Source organism: Stegodyphus dumicola, chromosome 6, assembly GCF_044657685.1.
Source record: "Stegodyphus dumicola isolate Sdum_Otavi_A_Nest chromosome 6, ASM4465768v1".
NCBI classification, from domain to species: Eukaryota; Metazoa; Arthropoda; class Arachnida; order Araneae; family Eresidae; genus Stegodyphus; species Stegodyphus dumicola.
The window spans coordinates 147,246,127-147,268,039 of NC_140773.1; the positions used below are offsets into that span (position 1 = coordinate 147,246,127).

Here is a 21,913-nt window from a genome sequence, read left to right on the forward strand (position 1 = left end):
TTTGCTTGTAACCTGGGTAAATTTTGAGATAAGTGGCATCCTCACAGCATCCTTGATATATCCTCATAGGAGGAAAATAAATCTGAGGTTAAATCTGATATGAAACAGAAGATTGGAATGTAGATTTTTTTAGCATTTTTCTGGACCATAGGTAATTTAATATTTTTTCGATTAAAAGAATTGTTTTATACCAATTATTCTAAGAAGTTGATTCATTTTTAAAATATATGATGTATGACTTTAAATTTTATTTTATGTTTCATTTCTGCTTGTCAAAATTAAAAATCCATGGGTGCGAAGTACATGTAAAGTCACTTTTGTATATTAAACTTTATATTGTGTGTGTTGGGGTATTGTGTAATTTTTAAATATCTTTTCAGCACCTCCTTCCTGGTTGAATATACCCAATGATATTACAGGTGTCTACGGTTCAAGCGTGAGTCTACCGTGCTCAGCTGCTGGCTTACCCCCTCCTCAGATTACATGGTATAAGGGCAGTGACGTCATTCATAGTGACGCGGGACGAGTGGTCGTTCGGGGCAACGGCACTCTCAGCATCAACATCCTGAATGAAGCGGACGTAGGATCGTACAGATGCACGGCACAGAACGGAGTTGGAGAAACTCTTATGAAAGAAATAAAAATGATCGTTAATGGTAAAACCATGTGGTCTCCATTCATTTCGCGGCCGTCTTCTTTCTTAGCATTATAAATGGTGATTGCCGTCTTCATGGAAAGGGAGTGTCGAAAACTGCACTCACATGCTCTCAGGAAAACAGAATACCATTTGATGAAAATAAAATAGTTTTTCTTTTGCCAGAAATAATTTTCCGCTCTCGTCTCACACGATATGAAATTAAACCGTGTGCTTTGCATTCAAATATATCATCCATGTAGATACAGACGTGATTTTTAACCGAATCATGCTACAAATTGAAATAATTTTGTGATCAGCCGTTTGCGATCTTGAGAGATTTGTTAGCCGTTTTAAGCTCGTATATGCTTATAATAGAACTGTTTAGTAGATTTGTAACAACATTCATGGAATACGCATTTTAATGAATATGTATCGATATATAAAATCTTACACACTTAGATCCAGTACGAAAAATATTGTGCCACAAAAGGAAAAAATCTAATAAAAGGAATGCTGAAGAAGCAAATTATATTTATTTAATTTATTGTTTGATTATAAAAGATGCATTAAAATCATTTAATTATAAATGATACATTAATAATTATTTGATTGATAATTATTTTTAAATTAATAAATTCTGTCTTTGAATACTACTGAAATATTCTCGTAAAATGTTTGATACATCTTTCCTCTGCTTTGATAATTTCTAATATTATTTAAGTAATATGAAAATTATATTTATTAAAGCAATTTATTAATTATTTATATATAATATGTTGTATCAAAATTGATTCATTATTTATTTTATTGGTTTTCAGGTGCTGTAATGAATTGGTATATAAAATATTAAAATAATATTAAATGTTTTTTTTTATATCTGACATACAGTTTTCTTTCAGGATTTGAATTTGTGTCTTAAATCTTTCTTTATTTTTTGTCAAAGCTTAGTTAGCGCGTTTGCATGCTTCATAACTGATAGGTCAAGTTAAAACATTTCCACTTTTTCTAAGTTCTTGTAATAATGAAATATCTTGTAATAACTGAGTAAATTTTCCTTTTAAGGTTTGCAATATGCATTGCTTAAAGTTGGTTTCCTTGTTATATTTCGTGCTTTTCACACTTAAGCGTTATTTTGAAGTTTCTTTTTTCTCTAATATATTTTTAAGGTTTATGATTATCAGTTTCATTCTTCATACAAAATCGATTTTTTGCATTTCTTCTTTGCATTGTAATAGCGACTAAATAATTTCACTCAATATATAAGAGTATAAAAAGCATTATATTTAAATCATAAAATCAAGGAAAAATGATATAGTTTTTCTTTATAAAATGTTGAAGTATTTTATAGTTTCAAAAAATATTTGTTGACGTATATAGCATAAAATATATCTAAGCAATTTTTTTATGTCCATAAACATCTAATTTCTTTTGTGAATCAATCAAAACCTTTCGGTCTCTAAGAAAAACAAATAGAAAATAAATTTTCATTTCTCGCAGCATAAATTCAATAAAAAAGTTTTATTTAAATAATTTTAAAAATTATAGATAGTTCAAAAAGGCTCAATAACTTCTAACCATTTGTTCTTGTCATAGGACAATGCATCGTATGAAATTATGTTGCAATTGACACATACGTGTACAAATTAATAAAGATAATAATAATTCAAATTTTTCTAAATGCAATAAGAGGACTGTGATAACGTACATTAGATCGTAATAGTTAGCTGTTGCTTGATTAAATAAATTGAAAGAGGAAAAGGAAATACGTAATTCTAATTATGTTTTTTTTTATTCCAGTTCCCGCTCGCTTTGATGAGAAATTCACAGTAGTTACAGTAAAGAAAGGCGATAGCGCCAGTCTACGTTGCGAAGCTGTAGGAGATCAACCATTATCTGTTATCTGGAAAAGAGATGGCAAAGAACTAAGAAAAATTAACGGTGGCAGGTAACGGGCTTTATATTACAATTCTTGTAAGGATATTACTTTCCTTTTCTTTATGTTATTTACGGTAGGAAAAACACTGCATAGTTTGGCTTTTCATTTGTACCTCGATATGTTTTCGTCCATAGGTTTTGATCTTTATAAGTTCTCGAAGTAAAGTATAGAAAATCTCAGTATGTCGTTTGAGTATCTGTATACATGTTTTCCATAAAGAATCACGCTTTAATGAACTTTAAGAAACAGATAAACAAATATTTGACCAAATTTCCAACTTTTGCATTATCCACGTATGAACAAGCACTGTAACCACGTATGAACCACGTATGAACAAGCACTGTTTTTTTAAATTTTTATCTGGGTAAATTTGCAGGTTTAGCTTTCTAGGTGTTGGTGTATTTAATTATGGCAAAGCACACGAGGGCTATCTGCCTAAGAGGAGGGATGCCTTTCGTGGAGGACTTTCTAAGGGAAACTGGCTCGTATACACGTTACACATGGGGAAAACCACGAAAACGCCCATGCAGCCAGCCCGTTCGCGGGATTCGAACCTCGGACCGAACTACCAGTGTTCAGCGTCTTTACCGCTCGGCCGCTGGTGGGCGTTTAGCTTTCTAGAAATACAATGTAATGTAGTAACTGATATGAAGTTGTTCAAATATGTATTTATAAATAGTGACAGATGTTCAGGTAAGCTACAAATTAAATAAAGACGCAGTTGCTTCAGACTGCAATAAAATATGGAAGAAATCTAGGATTACTGACAACAAACTGTCAAAGATAAATATAAGTGACTTTACCGAAATCATTATCATACATCATGCTTCCATTGCTCTTGAAATTTGTTTTAAAGTTATAGTATAATTTGTATGTTGGAGCCCTCTGATTTTATTTTAGTAGCATATGATCAAAGATATTATCATAAAAAAAGAAAAGAAATTTTCTTTTTTTATTGCATTTTATTAAAATTGTAGGGCTCAGAGCAGTTTTATTATAAATATTATTTTATAATTTTTGTTCTACGGAATGCGTAAAAATTTACAAAGAAAGAAAATCATGGTCTTTGAACATAAGAAAATGAACATAAGAACATAAGAATCTTTATAACGTTTTTATGTGAGATTCTATTTAATTCATTTGAACATTTATTTGATTTAGGAATCCGATCTAATCATTCCTTAAAGTCATATGTCTGCAAGCACTATACGATAAAAAAAATCAAATGAATCGAGTTTTGAAAAAACTGCGAATTGAGCAAATTACTTTAAATATTACAGGGAAGGGGCAAGAGAAACCACTTTCTATTAAACACTCTTTCTCGCTCATCAACAAATCACTGAGAAATGAAGGGCTCTACTAGGTTGGTGGCAACCATATGATAATAACAATGACTATACAATCCATGAAAATAATGAAATACACTTTACCTCGAATTCCTGAAAAGGGGAAAAAGAAAAGTTATAAAGAAAAAGCTTAGTTAAGAAAAAATAAGTAAACTGAAATGTTTTTTATAAAGCATGGGAAATTAATTATGCGAAAACGTTTCAACTCTCAAATTGAAAAGAAACGCATCGCTGTCTGGGAAAATGAATTATCTCCATGTAGGATTATTCACTCATATTCAAGGCCCGATTAAGACTTTTAGTGGCCCAAAGCACTTAAAAGATTTTGGTGCCCCCATGTACATTTACACCTGTTTCCCCCCCATTTCTTTCCTGTAAGTTTTAATTTTAACACCATTCCGTGTAAAACCGGTAATGGAAATTTTTTGTTGTGCCTCCTTTCCTTGATGACCTAAGCACGTGCTTATTTTGCTTAAAGGTTAAATCCAGCTCTGCTGATATTTACTGTATATCATAGGGGAATAAAGCAAAGAACTTTTCTTGGCGAAATCGGACACAAAATATAATTACAAATGTTCCGAAGCTTAAACATTACATGACTAACAACCATAAATGGAGAACGAATAGTAAGCTCAATGCAATTTAAGGGCTTTTTCTAAAATTTAACTTTGTATTCAATATTGAAGAATTTTAATGTAATCCTATTCAAAACCAAATATTTTCATATTAAGCTATTCGTTAATTATAACTAATTGTAATAAATATGTAAAAAGGAATATATGAGCAATATTAAAATGAATACATTCTGCCAACCTTTTTCACGATTTTGAATATTTTCTGAAAATGATAAAAATAAGGCATTTATAATCTTCACGCATATTTCGAGACAGTATGTAAGTAAATATGCATGTACATTAAATAAACTAATTTAAAATTCCTTCATGTCTATTTTTTAAATATAAATAGCCATTCTGAAAGAATTTTGTTTTTCTCATAGTAGCTTGTGACTGTGCTTCATTTTGCCTCCACTTCGGATTGTTCTGTATATCATCGTATAACACCGTCAATTACTTATGCAGAATATTAATTATATATGTAGTCTTTTAATCAAGCACAAGCTGAGCGGTAATTTTGAATTTCTTTTTAATTTAAGTTTTTTTCACTACATTAACAAACATTGAGGAAACAGCACTGGAGGGACTACTTTCCAAGTAGTTTAACTGTAACTAAACATCTGAATAAAAGTTTAATAATCTTGCTCTAACTTTATTCTCCAACATGTTATAACACTCTATGAGCCCAAAGTTTATACAAATAAAGGCGTAAACACAAAAGTAATATACATTCTATTAATTTGATGCGAATTTTTTTTCAGTTATTTCTTTCAGGGTTTTAGTTTTATAAAGGTTCAGATGGTCAGGTTTTGAAATTATCTTACTGAAAAAAGTATTATTAGCAGATAAGTCTTATTGAATTCACCAGATTGTTTTAAAGTCAGATATGTAGAATTGGCACTTACTGTCTAGGAATATGATGTTTGTAAACTTACTTCTTAAGTGGCTGCCTAGGGGCTAATAAACTAGTCCGATTTATGTAAAACTTGAATATTTAATGAAACATGAATAGTTGCTACAAACTACAAAGTAATTACATACGGAGAAGGAAATAGATGAGACTATTTACAAATGAAGAGAAGGAATCGTATTTTATAAGCAAACATCTTTGAATCGCGTCATCGTCTTAATGACGTAATCGTCTGACTTCCATCATCGAAAAAGTAAAAGATTTATTTTCACAGCTTGTCGCGTCATCTGATTATAATGAACGATGCCATCCCACAACTGCTTGTCCATCCTGATGGAATGCGGCCTCGCATTCTCGTAGCACCACCATCTCATCTAGGGATCTGAAAAATAAAATTAAAAAACAAAAACAAAAAAAAAAGTTTTTAGTTACTATTGAGAGAAAAGTCGTCTTAAATGGTTTATTTCAGCCATCTTTTCTCATCATCTTAACATCTTCAGAAATAACGGCGTTAGCTCTTCTTAAACGCTCTTTCAGTGCTCGTTCATCTTTAACAGTCTATCTGAATACATACATACATTTCACAAACACGTCTTCCTTTGATGTTGTCTGGAACAATTCATCTGGATTCGTCTTCGTATTTACGTCTTCTTAAACATCGTCTGAATACGTCTTCTGAATGGGTCTTGTTAGATACCGTCTGGATACGTCTTCTGAATGCGTCTTCTTAGATACCGTCTGGATACGTCTTCTGAATGCGTCTTAGATATCTTCAAGATCCGTCATTCTAATGTGTCTTTTCAAAATCATCTTCTTTAAGCCGTCTTCCTTCATATATTTCATCCTTAGACATCATCTTCAGTCTTCTTAAATTAGTTCACGTCTTTAAAATATTAGTCCATTAGTCAAATCGTGAGAAATTTGTCAACTTGGGAAAAAGTCTATAATCAGAAATCATCAAAATCGGTATTTCATTGTCAAAGCCTTTCGGGTTTCTTCCTATATCTTCTGAATCTGTTTTTTTCGCTTCTTTTTTCTTACCTTCTTTAATTTCTTTTGTTTCGTCTCTGCTTTCCATATCAGCGTCGTTGTAATCAGGTTTTCTGCCTGACTTCTGCTTTTCAATCTTCTCTTCTTCGGTGGTCTCTGTAGTTTCTTCGTCTCCGGTGGCTTCTTTTGCTTCTCTATTCCAAGGTATTTTACTGAAATTGTTCTAGTAGAATTCGCATTTGATTCATTACCTTTAGCAAATAACTTTTCTTCGCGGAAATTCTTCTCTTCAGAATCTCCTTCTGCAGTGGCGTTTCTCCTCGTTGGCTTCGAAGCTAATTGTATTGTGCTTGAGTTTCGTTTTTGCACTAATTCAAATTTATCTTTAATAGCATCATTTTCACTTACATCAGAATCTGCATCACTCGGGACGTCGTCAGAATTCACAATCAGGAAATCAATGCCACTTGCTTTAACTGTGGATGAGGTATCCAGTTTGGTCACATTCTGTACTGTAACAGGAACTATACTAACAGGATCAGTTTCTGGGTTTGGAAGTAAAAAACCATAATTAACAACTTTTTCAAATCTTTCTTCAGAACCATTTCCATTGCAATAAGTATTTTTTTTTGCTCTTCAGAATCATTCTCAGATGCTTTCTGCGATAAAACAAATATTTGATCTAAATGAAGAACCATCAATTTGGAATTCACCTTCAAATCTCTCTATAGGTTTGTTGCCAAATTCCGTTAACTGTAGCTCTGCCGACTTAAGTTCAGGACAACTTATCTTCTTATGTATATCTTCTCGGATTAGCGTTACTTGACTACCAGTATCTATTAAAGCATCAATCTGCAAATTACCCAAATTAACAGTTCTATGCATTTCTTTCTGACAAGTCTGAGTTATTGGAGTAACAGCTTTGGCATCTTGGATATTTTTAGATGATGTTTTCGAACAATTTACGGCTTTGTGTCCAAACAAATCGCATTTAAAACACTTAAATCCTTTACTCTTATTGTGACACGAATTCGATTTATGACCTAAACTTCCGCAATTATAACACCTTGGCTCTTTAATCTTACTAGGTATAGCGCGTGTATTCTTTTGTGTCTTATTACTTGAATAACCCTTATTCTTCGTATCTGGAACGCAAATTTTCTCATAAATTTTTAATTTCTCTTTGAATTCAGAAATAGTTTTACAACCGTACAAAACAATTTTGTTACTACTCTGATCTGGTATCCCATTGATTACATAATCAAGAATTGATGAATCGTTAACAGAACCGAGACTGGCTATTTCACGCATGGCAATTAAATATTCGGAAAGTGATTCACCAGGTTTCAAGTGTCGTTTTTGTAACAAATTATGAAGTTGTGCACTGTTTATTTTAGAACTAAATTCAGATAAAAGATTTTCTTTTAATTTGTCCCATGATATTATACCCTACCTAATAAATACTTTAGCAGAACCAGTAAGCAATTTTTTAGCAAACACAATTTTCTGTAATTCCGATAACTTAAATAATTTAAAAGATTCTTCTAAATCACCAATGAAGGATTCAACTGGATATGTATCAGTGCCATTAAATTCAGAAACAGTTTCTAAGATATCACGAAAATGTAGGGAAAAATTGCTAGGCATTATAATGTTTTCATCCGCTGAGTTATTTATGGGAGGTGATTCTGACCGAACAGACTTAATATCATCATTTCTATCAGAATCATAAACACTTTCGTTTTCAGATAACTCCTCATCGTCATCACTTTCGGATTTTAAAAGCTTAAAATCACAAAGACTATTCAATATTAAATCACAGTTTTTATCAGGATTTGAATCATAATTAAGATGTAACAAATTACACACAGAAATAAAATCATTTGCAGTAAGAGTTTTAAGTAATTTTTGTTTTGTTTCTTCAATATTAAAATCAGATGGAAAACCACAAAAGTTACGCAATCTAGCTCTATTTTTTCAATCACCCAAAGTTCCAAACACAGTTTGATGTAAAAGTTTAATTGACTTAGTAGGCCCAGTCTTTAAAGAATTTGAAATTCTAGGAATATAATTTAAGGTGAGTCATCTTAATTCACAGTATCAAAGAACACTATTCTTAGAAGTAACAATGTGGAAATAATCGAAACAAGACTTACATCTCTTATTTTGTAATATTCATAATGCTTCTTCCTAGGCTCATCGCGGCCTGAGCATCCAAATCTGTAGAATTGGTACTTACTGTCTAGGAATATGATGTTTGTAAACTTACTTCTTAGGTGGCTGTCTAGGGGCTAATAAACTAGTCCGATTTATGTAAAACTTGAATATTTAATGAAACATGAATACTTGCTACAAACTACAAAGTAATTACATACGGAGAAGGAAATAGATGAGACTATTTATAAATGAAGAGAAGGAATCGTATTTTATAAGCAAACATCTTTGAATCGCGTCATCGTCTTAATGACGGAATCGTCTGACTTCCATCATCGAAAAAGTAAAAGATTTATTTTCACAGCTTGTCGCGTCATCTGATTATAATGAACGATGCCATCCCACAGATATATTAAAACTTTTTACTTTTAATTTTTAGATTCATGGTGCCCAAAGGTGTACTTAATAACTCCTGGTTTATTGGAAAATTTTGTTTAATTTTCATATAGCTTTCATGACGTAGTTGTAAAATCTGCGCAGATAAAAGCTTTTTCCTTTTGTTTTATTAAGCAAAAGGTTTTGCATTCTATTTTTTGTTGATTTCAGATACGAAATATTTGAAACATTAACGCCGAAGGGTTTAAAATCAGAACTGGTCCTTCGGGAAGCAGATCGGACTGATGGTCAATTATACACTTGTTTGACGGAGAATCCATACGGTAAAGATGAAAGAAGCATCAAACTTTTAGTTATGGGTATGTATAGACTTCAATTTCTTTTAAATACTTGATCTTAATAAAATGAAACTGCCGTGTAACATAGTATATGTTATTGTGTCTAATAAAAATTCTGAATCTGACGGATTATTTACAAGTACATTCTATATTTTAAAATAACTAGATTTTATTGAATTATATTTATTTATTATTATTAACTCTTTCACATTATTTTTAAAATTTTTCTTCCAAACTGCGTTCAAAAAAGTGATTGAAGGCTTTATTTTCTTAAATTTTTATACTAGATATGTACCACGAACTGAAAATTTTCTTACAATAAGGTAGAAAATTTTATATAACTCATAGAGGCATTAGGTATATTTTCTTACAATAAGGTAGAAAATTTTATATAACTCATAGAGGCATTAGGTATATTTTTTTGGAAGCAGGTGATGTGAAAAATGAGCAACGCCCTCGCCGGGAATCGAACCACGGACCTCTGGAATACACGCCCATCGTGCAGACCACTACACTATGATGGCATGCTAAGAAGGCGGGAGAAATATCTTATAAACTAATGTCAATATTGTAGGTGGAAACATTTTATATAAATAAAATCTTTTTAGATTGCTCCCGAACAGTGTAAATTCTAATTATTAATATATTTCTTATGCTTCAATAAATATTAAAATTCAGATTTTTTTAGACATAAAATTTGCAGATGTTCAAAATCGAATTTACTAATTTAAGTCACTTTTCCCTGCCTATTACTGAGGCAGTTCAAGCCATCTAAAAAAAAATTTAGAGAACAATTGTGAAAATGAGTGGCTGTTTTTAGCACTTATTGATTCAGTAATGGCTAAAACCGCATTTATTACTGAACTTTTAAAGTGCTTCTTGAAAATATTTACTAAGAAGAGCTCTGTAAATTTTGTCATCAAGCAAAACGGTGACTTAATTTTCAATTTTTAATTTCAGCTTCATTTCTATTTTGTGTATATACTGCTGTTTAAGTTTTGAATGGGATTAAAAACCATTTTCTTATCGTCAAAGTAATCTATAACTTACAAAATTAAGTCGAAATAATTCGTTTCTGTCAGAAATAAAACCCATTATACCATTTCCCATACACACGATAATTTATCAAATCATTTAAATAAACTATTGTAATTTATTTTTTAGTTTCATTGGGCGTCTCTAGAAAGTATAATTGTGACAGCAATTTGTTCAGGATACCTATAAACTGCGTTTTATAATGAATTAAGGTAGTTATTGCCATTTTTAAATATATCTTAATGTCCTCAATTTTATAACATTTTTCTGCTTTGACTGTAGAATTAAATGTTCATGTTTTCTAAATTCGGATTATTCTACGAGAACGCTGGTCAAGATATTATTTTTAACTTTGGTGATTTTCATCCTGAACCGTAATTAAAAACAGGATGAATTGTTTCAATTTTATAAAGCCAAATTTTAGTTTCACTGTTATTTGTTTTAAAATGTTAAGCGATTTCCTCTAACTTGAGCATTAAGAGTAGTTTTATTAAGCTTTATAGCCTGCCTTTCTTTCTTACCTCTGTAAGAGAATTTAAGAGATCAAACGTATTTATGTTATTATCAATAAAAAAAAAAGAGTAAGTTAAATTACCTGTATATATTTACAAATTTAATAATACATTCTGTCCCTAGACTGCCAAAGATTGAAAATAAAATAAAATAAAAATACCTTAGTAAATATTTTTATTAAAATATAATAAATGTGGCAAAAATTTGGGTCAAATATGAAAACTGTGCATGGAAAAATAAAATTTAAAAGACAGAAATATATATGATCAGCAGCAAGCCTTGTATGATGCTAGTCTTAAGTATGTATTCATAATATATGTAATATCTCTCAACTGAGAGACAGTTAATAAGATAAAATTAAACAAACATAAAATTATTAAGAAATGAAAAAATGTGGCTGGTCGAAACGCTGTTTATTCTTATTTTTCTTTGATAATCTTAATTCCACTACAAAAAAGACCATTTAATAAATACGGTTCCCTGCTCACAATACCATTTAATAAATACGGATCCCTGCTCACAATACCATTTAATAAATACGGATCCCTGCGCACAATACCATTAACAGGCACAATATATAGTAACAATATGCAGGCAACAAGTAAAATTCTGCGAAGATGAAAACTTTTTCATGACAGACTTCTCAGAAGGTTGTATAGACATTAGGTATTTTTGGAAGCAGGCAAGTTGCAAAAATTAGCAACGCCTTCGCCGGGAATCGAACCGCAGTTCTCTTAATTACGCCCTGAGCGTGCAGACCACTACACCACGAAGTCTAGCTAAGAAGGCGGGAGAAATACCTTATAAGGTGATCACCTTATTAAGATGAGTATTCAACATCGTCTTTCTTGCTTTTATACGCATTTTAAGAAATAAGTAATAGTGGTAAGAGATGGTCGTCTACGGGAAATGACTGCCATTAGAGGTTTCTTTGCATTTTAGATAACCTAATATTAATTTAGCTCAAAAATTTTCGTACTTATTTATACCACATTTGGTTCCTAACTAACGTTGCAGTTACCGCAGAGCATTTTAGCATGTAAATCAAAAACAGAGCCATATATTCCGCAATTATATAAAAATAGCAACTTACTACTAATACAACTACAAGCTGCAATATTGTAGCAAATTACGCAACAGCCGTTTCAAGGGCATTTTATTTTTGCAGATAGTTTGCTATTCGATGTTTTAATACCCTTTGCGATCATTACCATTTTTAACCACTCAGGTCAGCTTAACTAATTTAATTAAGATTATTTTTTTATTGTTTTTATCAGTATTAAAAGAAACTAGTGCATTTTAGTCGTGTAATTGGTTAAAGCAGAAAACACCACAGCAAAAACATTGCGGACGAAAATGTCGCAAGGCGAAAACGTTGTGATAGAAAACATCTTGAGAGAAAAGAAAGCAAAAAGCAAACTTCCCAGTTCTAAAACATCCTGGTACAAAATTTCGTCGTCGGAAAAAAATGCGATTCAATAACTTTTTTTTCGCAGTTTAAAAACATCGTCGTCGAAAATGTTCCTACAAATGACGATAAAATCGTAGGCATACGTTTTTTAGGCTTTCAAATATATAAGTGCATATTCGCATAATGGTTTGTGAGCTCAAGAAGGAAAGATGAATTTTTATAATTCATATTTTTGAATTCGTTAATGCATTTTTTCTGAAAAAGTGAGTAGGAAACTTGAACATTTGGAAAACTGAAAATGAGTAGAAAATGAATGTAACTTATAGCACTTAGAAGAAGTTTTAAACTTACATAGTTAACTAATAAAGGTCATAAATAAATTAATATTATTTTATAAAGTTTTATTGATAATTTTAATGAAAAATATATTCTAAAAAAGTTTAGAAAAAGGAAGCTCTGTACTGTATGAGATTATCTCTTTAAAAATGGTTTTATTAGTTGTCCAATAATTTTCTTTCAAGTTTGTTAATATTACATTCTTTTAGTGAAAATTATATGTTTTGAAGTTCCGTTTATTCTTAAAAAGCTGTTAACATTTTAATGTACAGCGTGTAGTCAATTATTTGAAAGTCAATTTGTTAATTATGATGAAGATCAGCTACATAATACTTCAGAGAATTTGAATTTATTGAATTATACGAAAGCACATTTGGCCTATCTCCTTAAAGGAAGAAACACCTTTGTGGAGTACTTTATCGGGAACTGGTTCATATCCATGTTATACATTAGGAAAATCACGAGAATCTCATGTAGTCAGCTCGTTCGCCTTGTCAAATATCAATGTTCAGCGAGTTTACCGCTCAGGCTTTGGTGGCCAGTTCAGCAGAGGAATATTAACGGAAACTAGTTCTTTTAACATCAGTCATTGGAAGATTCAAATTGAAAATTACATCCAGAAAATTTAAACGCAAATTTTGTCTTTTAGAAATAATATATAATTGCAGTGAACCCTTTCAGAAACACTGGTATCTCCCTAAGACGACCAGTGCTTCTGATAACAGAAATAATCATACATTTCATTCCTTATGTAAGATGACCACATTCACACAAGGTTAAAATGGTATATAATCTGGAGCAGTCGCTTTAAGGATGATTTGCGGGTTATTTTCTTAAACGTTCGTTAAAGAATCAATCATATATTTCTTATTTCCAAAACGTTTTCAAAGCCAAATGTTAGATATATCATCAGTTATTCTGTGATGTCATCAGTTATTCTGGAGCTGTGTACAATTATAAATTTAATTTTGTATAAATTTATTTTTTCTAAAGATACAGGTAACAGACATTGTGAAGAGAGATAAAGAAAAACAATCATGAAGGCGTTTGTCAGTGAATTAAATGCATCGGAGAATCAATGACATCAGATTTCAAAAAGTAAAATTGGTCGATACTATACTACTTTCAATTATCATACCGATTTCTTTTTCTTTTCTTTTCTTATTTCTTTCTTTCTTTTTTTTTATAGCTCTTACTTTTTTTTTTCACTTCTTCATATTTATATGGGCATTTCATTATTCATATACACTTAAGTTTTATTTCTTAAATACATCAAATCGAAAAGCAAATTTGTATAATTTTTGTGTATAAAGACTGGACATTAAATTTTTAAACTCATTTTGCAGATTAAAACATGTTTTGAGAAAATCAGTAAATTCCCCTTAACGGTGTAAAGTAGTATTTAGAAAATAAATACTACATATAAAAATTTATTTCACTTATATTTAACAAATGAAAATCTCTCTTAATGAATTTTAAATTTATTACGCCTAGGTATATGAATGATATTTGAATAACTAATTTATGAGAGGATTTATGGCCAATGTAAGCAATTTTCTATAATGCTTTTACAATGAAATTTATAATATATGAGATATTAATTTATGATATATTAATGATAAAATTCCAGATAAATAATAATGTTTCCGTTTGATAATGAAATTTTTATAATAATCTCTCACTTATTTTGCAATTAAACTTTAATCAACAGAGGTTCCAGCCACCCCTCTAGACTTGAAAGTACAAGAAGTGTGGAGTCGAAGCGTCAGTGTATCTTGGTCTCCACCTTACACAGGAAACAGTCCCATCACGAAGTATGTCTTGCAGTACTGGAGAGATGCAGGTAAGTTTGTATGTATGTGTATATAAGTATTTTAACATTTAGAGTGTTCAAAGAAATGTAATTTTATCTAAAATTATTTCATTTTCGTATTTATAAAAAAATATAATATTTGGTATTAAAGAAGCACATTAATTTAATGAATTGTCTTCTTACGGTAATATATTTATTTCCATTTTTAAGAGATTTCAAAATGGGTAACATATAAAGGCAATTTATCCCAGTCTTCTTTTTCGTTTATATCACAATACGTTTCTGGAAAATATATATTTTTCTCCCCCTTGCTAAGCAAAATTTTCTGTTGTTCACTTGCGTGCTTAAAACCAGTGTTCTGTTGTTCTTTCTGTTTAATAAATAATATTTACAATCAGTTTATTTTTATCTTATATTAATCCTTTCTTGACTGTAATAATTAAACAAAGTCGCATTTTAAGCATTTGTTGTAATGATATCTATATTAAGACTATTTGAAAAAGATATTGTATTCCATGATAAGCAATCTTCATAATACGAGATACTAATTTACAGTTATTGAAAACTTAAGCATTAGGCTAGGCTGACAAGATACTAATCTACGATGGTTTTTATAAACATCCGGACTCTCTTCTTTAATAAGTAAAAATATTTGAAGAATATAATACTGATAATATGTATAACAAAACATTTTAGTTATAAGTGAAATATTAACTTAAGTTTGTTTATTGGATACTTAAAAGCATAGCTACCTGTCAACTGACAGAGTGAAATGAAATTTCGCGCCTAGGTAGATAGCGGGTTAAGTTAAAACGCAAATCATCAAACATGATTAATTTAGTGCCACTTGTGGAAAAATATTTATTTTAAAGCTTATGCTATTAATAACCTTTAACAACGTTTCGGGCCTTAGCTTTATATTGAATCTTTGAGATATTTATAAAATGTTGCAAAAGAAATATGTTTGGTTTTTAATCGATTTTTTTTCCATTAGCCTCTGGTGGTCGACATCGACTTGAGGAAAAAGTTGTAACAAGTGCTCAGACTTCAGCCTTGATAAAGGATCTTCATCCAGGAACAAATTATGGTTTGGCAATCGTAGCTGAGAATACGGTAGGGAGGGGAGAACCATCGGATACGGTTTCCTTTTCCACTGGAGAAGAAGGTGAATATGCCTTTATAATTCTGGTTATAATCATTTATGAATGTCCACAGAGAGTCGAAAGTAGATTAAGGTTTTCATAGGTAAATACCCTATCAAACGCCTTTTCAATTTGCCTATTTCGCATGTTTCCATATAAAGGAATTTTTGGAAATAAAGATAGCACCTACTTTTATTTACTTTAATATTTATTCAAGATAAGCACTTCAGATTTCAGAGTGTTCAGTGAAAACATTTTCATACCTTTCCATGAAAAGCTGAATAGACGCACAACTAGTTACACATTTAATAAAAAATTTAGAATACAAAATTTTAACTACCAAAATGAGCAATTTATTTTATTTGGCCCACCAGCAACCGAGCGGTAAAATCGCTGATTACTGGTATTTCCGACCTGGGTTCGATTCAAGACGAACGGGCTAGTTGAATGGGTTTTTTCGTGGTTATCTCCATGTGAAATATGTATATGAGCGGGTATCGCTTTAAAAAGTCCTTCACGAAGGCATCCCTTCCCTTAAGCAGATAGCTGTAGTGTGCTTTGCCATAATCATCTAAACATTTTAATTGTTTCAATTCAATTAATTTTTAATTTAATTGAATTTTAATTGAATAAAAATTACCTAAGCCAGTAAATTTGCTTTTGAATATTTTTACGAATGTTACACATAATGGCATTAAACTACTTGCTTTTGACTCATTATGTGAATAGCTTGCTAAGAGATAAAACTTAACTATACATGAGTCATATAAAAATTAGATTTTAGTTCAGCAGATAATCGAAAATGTTGCATTAAAAATCATATGTATTACTGATATCATTATCAGGTACGCAAGCCAGTGGTGCTGGTGTACTAATAAAAGGTGTAGGTACGCATAGGAACATGGTGAATAGTAAATAAAGTTGGAATATATTTTAACAAGATAAGTGCTCTTCCAACAACGCATCAAACAACAAGCAATTAAATACTGCGAAAGTTTCGCTTTAAAAATTTTTAAACCAATGTAGCTTCATCTCGGATGAGAATTTAATACGACTATAGTCATGTAAGTTGCACATAAATATATGAAATTACGGAGAAAGCCGCTGTTACTAAGTATGGACAATTATCCTCATTCATCATATCAACAATCATAAAAGACTGCCCTGAAGTTATGATGAGCGTGATATTAAGAAAGCGATGCATCACAGTTAAAATGATAGCACTTGTACTGGAAATTAATGTTGGATTAAGGCTAATCACCTTATTCATTAGTTTGAAAAAGCATGTGCACGAAAACAAGTAAGTATTTGATAACTTAAAGGAAAGAAAGATGCACCAATGCTTGCGAAAAGCTTCTCCATTGGCATAATTTCGAGAAATAAGCATTTTTTCACGCAGTTGAGAGATCTGTACCATTTTGAGTAAAATTAAATTTATGGATAATGATGGGGTAATGATAAGTCTGGATTAGCAATGCATGGCTGTGATGCAGAGGTAGTTGCTATGCATTAGAATGAATTCATTTCCCACAGTATCTACTGGCTTATCAAGCACTAGATAAGTAAATACATGAAACCAGGAGAGGACTGTTCAACAAGGATATAATTATTGCAGTGTTTGCAATAAAAATTTTTCCTGTGAGGAAATTCCAGATTCCTAATGAACTCAGGTTTAAGAAATCGTTTCATATACTGAATTGAAACTGTGTCTATAAAACACTTTAGTTTATTTCAAGGAACTTTGGAATTGAGAAATACATAGCTAAGTTCAAATTTTAAAGTATTTAAACTCCGATATACTTTCTTTGAGTACCAACTTATACTTTATCATATGTAAAGTATTATTTTATACTTATGTGCTCTGCAAGAGCGTTAACATCTATTTTCGGGCATCAGTTTAAATAACAAATTAGTGTCAAATTCTGAGGATAAAAGGTATATATTTGCCATATAATTTAAATACATGCCATTGATTTATGCGGCTTATAATTATTTGGAATGTTGTTATACTAGTTATTTTATTAAATATACTAACGAGAAGTATAACTATTAAACAACATTAGTTCATTTAAATAAATATATTTAATCAAGATTTTGATTCATATTTAAGCAGTGTTCACTTGTGAGATTGAAACGTACCTTGCATCTATTTGCGTACAAATTTTTCTAGGTAAAATATAGATTATGGAAATACTTAGCCTAAATAATAAATATATTATAGCCGCGTACACAGTTTCTGATATGTTTTGCAGAACCCTCAGGTGCACCAATGGATGTGAATGTAGATGTCAAAGGAGCTGCTTCTTTGCTTGTCACATGGAAGGTATGTAAATCTAGTTCTTTGCTTCATTTTAAATGCTAATATCTGAGTAATATGTTGGCTGACATTCTTCCTACTATATATAACAAAACTGTATGCTTAAAAATATTAATTATTAAACGCAAGTTAAATTAAATTTTGAATTAAATACTGATTTTGGATTAATAATTATCTAAATTTTGTTCCCTGTTTTATAAAATTTGTATTTACAAATTTTTCAGTGTTTTGAAAAGTAATTTTGATATATATCTAAATAAATTTGATGTTTGTTTTCAGTAAATAATGATATTATAATCTGAAATAAAATCATTTTAAGCTAAAAATTAGTAATTTTTTATTGTAGGATTTCAAAACTGAAATACAATAACCACCGCTTAATATGATCGCCATTAAAGTTATCAGAATGAGAGAATACGTAACGCTGCTATTGCATAGTTAGAAAATCAGTTACTGTAATGTTTTATTAGCTTTTTGTTATCAGTTTGAAAAGGGGAATTGCAAAATGATTATATACTCAGGAAGATTCAGAAGTTAAATAACTTTAAAACGCCTGTTTGCTAATGCCCGTGATAAAAAGTGTGCACGTAATAACCAAATAAGGTATCAAAAAGAAAAAGACTTAAAATTTTGAAAGATATGTAAAGATTGTTGCCATAGATTGATAATTTAGATGTCAGAATAACACACGATTTATGGATGCTAACTGATTAAGACATGCCGATTACTAACGAACAGAGAAAGACTTGATTTCTGCTCAGCTGCCTAGAAAAGTAGTAGATAATTTCCAAAGCGGAAGAGACACGATAGTCTCCAAGTAGCTCAGACTAGCCAAGTAACTAAGTAAGTAGTTCGAACTAAGCTCACATGCCAGTTACAGAGAACGTAATACTGGGAGAGCGGTGCATCATAGTAAAAAAGGTGGCAGTGGTACAAGATATTAATGTTAGATTAGTCCAATAACACTATTCATGACGAACTGCAGTTGACACAACATGTGCAAAAGAATACACAGCCATCTGATATCTGAAATGAAAGAAGTACGAGTATGTATCGATACATGGCTTCTCAATTGGTATGATGCTGATAAAGAAGCAATTCTGCAGCGTATCATCACTAGAGTTGAGAAAACGATGTCGTAAAATGAGTAAAATGAAGTTTCGGTATAATGGTGAGTCTCAATAGCGATGCATGAGAAATGGTGCAGAATTATTTGCATGAATTCATTTGAATGAATTCATGCATTCAATTCATTTGAATAAATTCATTTCCTGTGATTTTGTCTGGTTTATCAAACACTGGATTAAGTAAATGGATTGAAATCTGTGAACGAGCTGACTGTATAAAAATTTGAGGGTTTCCCTCTGTGTAATGTGACTGCTAGCTAGTTTCCCTTAACGAATTCTCAATGATCCCTTTCCTGACATTGATAGTCCTCGATTCGTCTTATTCTAGTAAGTAATCAAACTAAAGAAGAAATTACAAAGTGTCGAGTCGACAATCTGACAAGTTATTGAATATGCAACGCTTTAAACATTTTTTATAGTGAATTCATCTTCAATTGCCCGGCTTGAAAATGCAGTATGAATACGATAAATTAATCAAAAATATGCTTAGAAAAATACAGATCAGTCTATGATGAATATAGTTTTAAGTAGAGAAATAATTACGACTTCATATACATAGTTATATGAACAACTGAGTTGTTAGACAAGCTTTTTATTTCATGTTATAATTGTTAGTGCATAATTATTTCTAGAAATTATCAGTAAGATAACATTAAGTGGCGATAATTGCGGTATACATTCAGTTTCACAACTATAAATATTTGGCTATGTTTCATACGACAACTAAGCCCAAATTTTTTATTACTAGTAAGAATTCAAACTCTTCAAAAATTGGCATAAGCTAAACCTTGTATATGTTAACATGAAATCAAATATATATTCTAAAATATTCAGACATTCTATGTTGCTCCCATTTTTATAATAGAAATTTCAAATTTCATTAGCCAAAATAGAATAAATTTTGGAGAAAGAAACAAGAGAAAGGTAAATTTGTATAGAATTTATTAAATTTGCTCTTTCCAGTAGTTTCTTTGAAGCTGAGAGCTTCTTGTGAACACAAAATGGATTCTTTTGTATTTTATTGTGAATTAAAATTCTTTTGTATTTTTATTTAATATTTTTGTATTTTATTGTGCATTGTTTTGTATCCTCTTGTGAACACAAAATGAATCCTTTTGTATAAAGGATATTATTCGTTTGTATTTTATTAATTAATAAAAAATTAAATGAAGGAGAAATATTTTATGAGCATCTGATCTCATCTATTAAAAGTATTTCATAAAAATCAAATCCTCCATTGGCTACCTGGATAAAACCACTCAACAGCGATAGCTCAGCCCGGATTCTAATTTAGGCAAAAAGGGACTGTATGAATATTTACACGATTTGTTTTCAGATGTAACGCTAAAACGTCTTAGAGTATCCTTCATGAGACGTCCCACCAGTAGCCGAACGGTAAAGTCGCTGAACACTGTTAGTTCAGTGCAAGTTTCGAATCGTATGAACGGTCTGTCTATATGTGCATTTTCGTGGTTTTCCTTCTGTGTAACGTACATTCGAGCTATTTTCCCTGAGGGAATTCTCCACGAAGGCATCCCTTCCTTTAGGCAGATAGCCCTCGAGGCTTTGCCGCAATCACATAAAACCAAACTTTCACGAAACAGCCCTCATTTCTTGCCCTAATCAATAATCCAGGTCATTAATAATTATCTAAATTTTGTTCCCTGTTTTATAAAATTTGTATTTACAAATTTTTCAGTGTTTTGAAAAGTAATTTTGATATATATCTAAATAAATTTGATGTTTGTTTTCAGTAAATAATGATATTATAATCTGAAATAAAATCATTTTAAGCTAAAAATTAGTAATTTTTTATTGTAGGATTTCAAAACTGAAATACAATAACCACCGCTTAATATGATCGCTTAATAATCCAAGTCAATATTTGAAATTATGCAAAACGGTTATACATGGGCATATCATATTTTGATGGCTGATGTATTTTTGAGAAAACTCTTAGAAGAGAAAGTTAGTTAGTTAGAGAAAACCTTGCAACATTTTAGACTAAGAATTCAGGAAACTAACCGAAACTTGTATGCATAGTAACCCACGTTTCGTCATTTCTGCTACTTTTCCTGACTTTGCTATGTCCATGACTATCTCGTCATGTTATAATCTTGCGCCTTCCCGTATCGTGATTTCAATTATTCATTACTTTTTGATTAATGTTTTGTTGAGTATTTAAGAAATGAATTCTTTATAAATTTCAGAATTTGCTTGTGCTATAGGGAACTGTAGTAAGCAAGGCTCCCTCAGTGTTCTCTTCCCACCGCTATTCCGACCGAAGCATGGGCATTTTTTCTGTATCATTTTTCAGCAATGCTACATCAAAGTTTACATACAACGACTTACGCTGTTACTCATTTGCGATGTCTCATACAGATTATAAGCTTGTAATGGTTAAAATAAAATTTTTGAATACCCATCCCACTTGTTCTTTCTATTCAGTTAAACCCTATGTTTTATTTATTTTTCTTCTGAAAGATTTAAAGTTTTTGATTACCTTTGATTTTATTGAAGGCTCCTCCGAAAAGCGAATGGAATGGTAAATTGAAAGGCTACTATGTGGGCTATAAAATTATGCACGATTCAAACCACCCTTATTCTTTCAAGACAGTTGATTACATTCCTGGTGGAGTTCAGGAGCATATGATCACTAGTCTTCGTAAAGACACGGAATATAGTATCATTGTAAAAGCATTTAACTCTGCGGGAAGTGGACCACCTTCTCAAGATGTTATCGTTAGAACGCTTGGAGGAGGTAAGTGTTAAATATCTAACATTTTACTTTACTGAACATTTTAAGAACCCAAAATATGAACTTTGGAGCAGGTTATTAAATGTAATTTTAAATTTGTGAATAAATGTAACTGAAAATGTAAGATTGCAGTTTACAAA

The 21,913-nt window shown here is 30.9% G+C and overlaps 1 protein-coding gene across 1 annotated transcript in view; it reads left to right on the plus strand.

Moving 5' to 3' along the window:
• Positions 1 to 21,913, plus strand: part of LOC118202387 (cell adhesion molecule Dscam1-like) — a 71,393-nt gene that overhangs the window by 30,711 nt on the left and 18,769 nt on the right. The window contains exons 14-20 of the mRNA XM_085819697.1: positions 381 to 656; positions 2,435 to 2,582; positions 9,194 to 9,342; positions 14,328 to 14,459; positions 15,424 to 15,594; positions 17,824 to 17,894; positions 21,536 to 21,776. Coding sequence (XP_085675823.1) covers positions 381 to 656; positions 2,435 to 2,582; positions 9,194 to 9,342; positions 14,328 to 14,459; positions 15,424 to 15,594; positions 17,824 to 17,894; positions 21,536 to 21,776 — 1,188 coding nt within the window. The remainder of the gene's footprint in view (positions 1 to 380; positions 657 to 2,434; positions 2,583 to 9,193; positions 9,343 to 14,327; positions 14,460 to 15,423; positions 15,595 to 17,823; positions 17,895 to 21,535; positions 21,777 to 21,913) is intronic.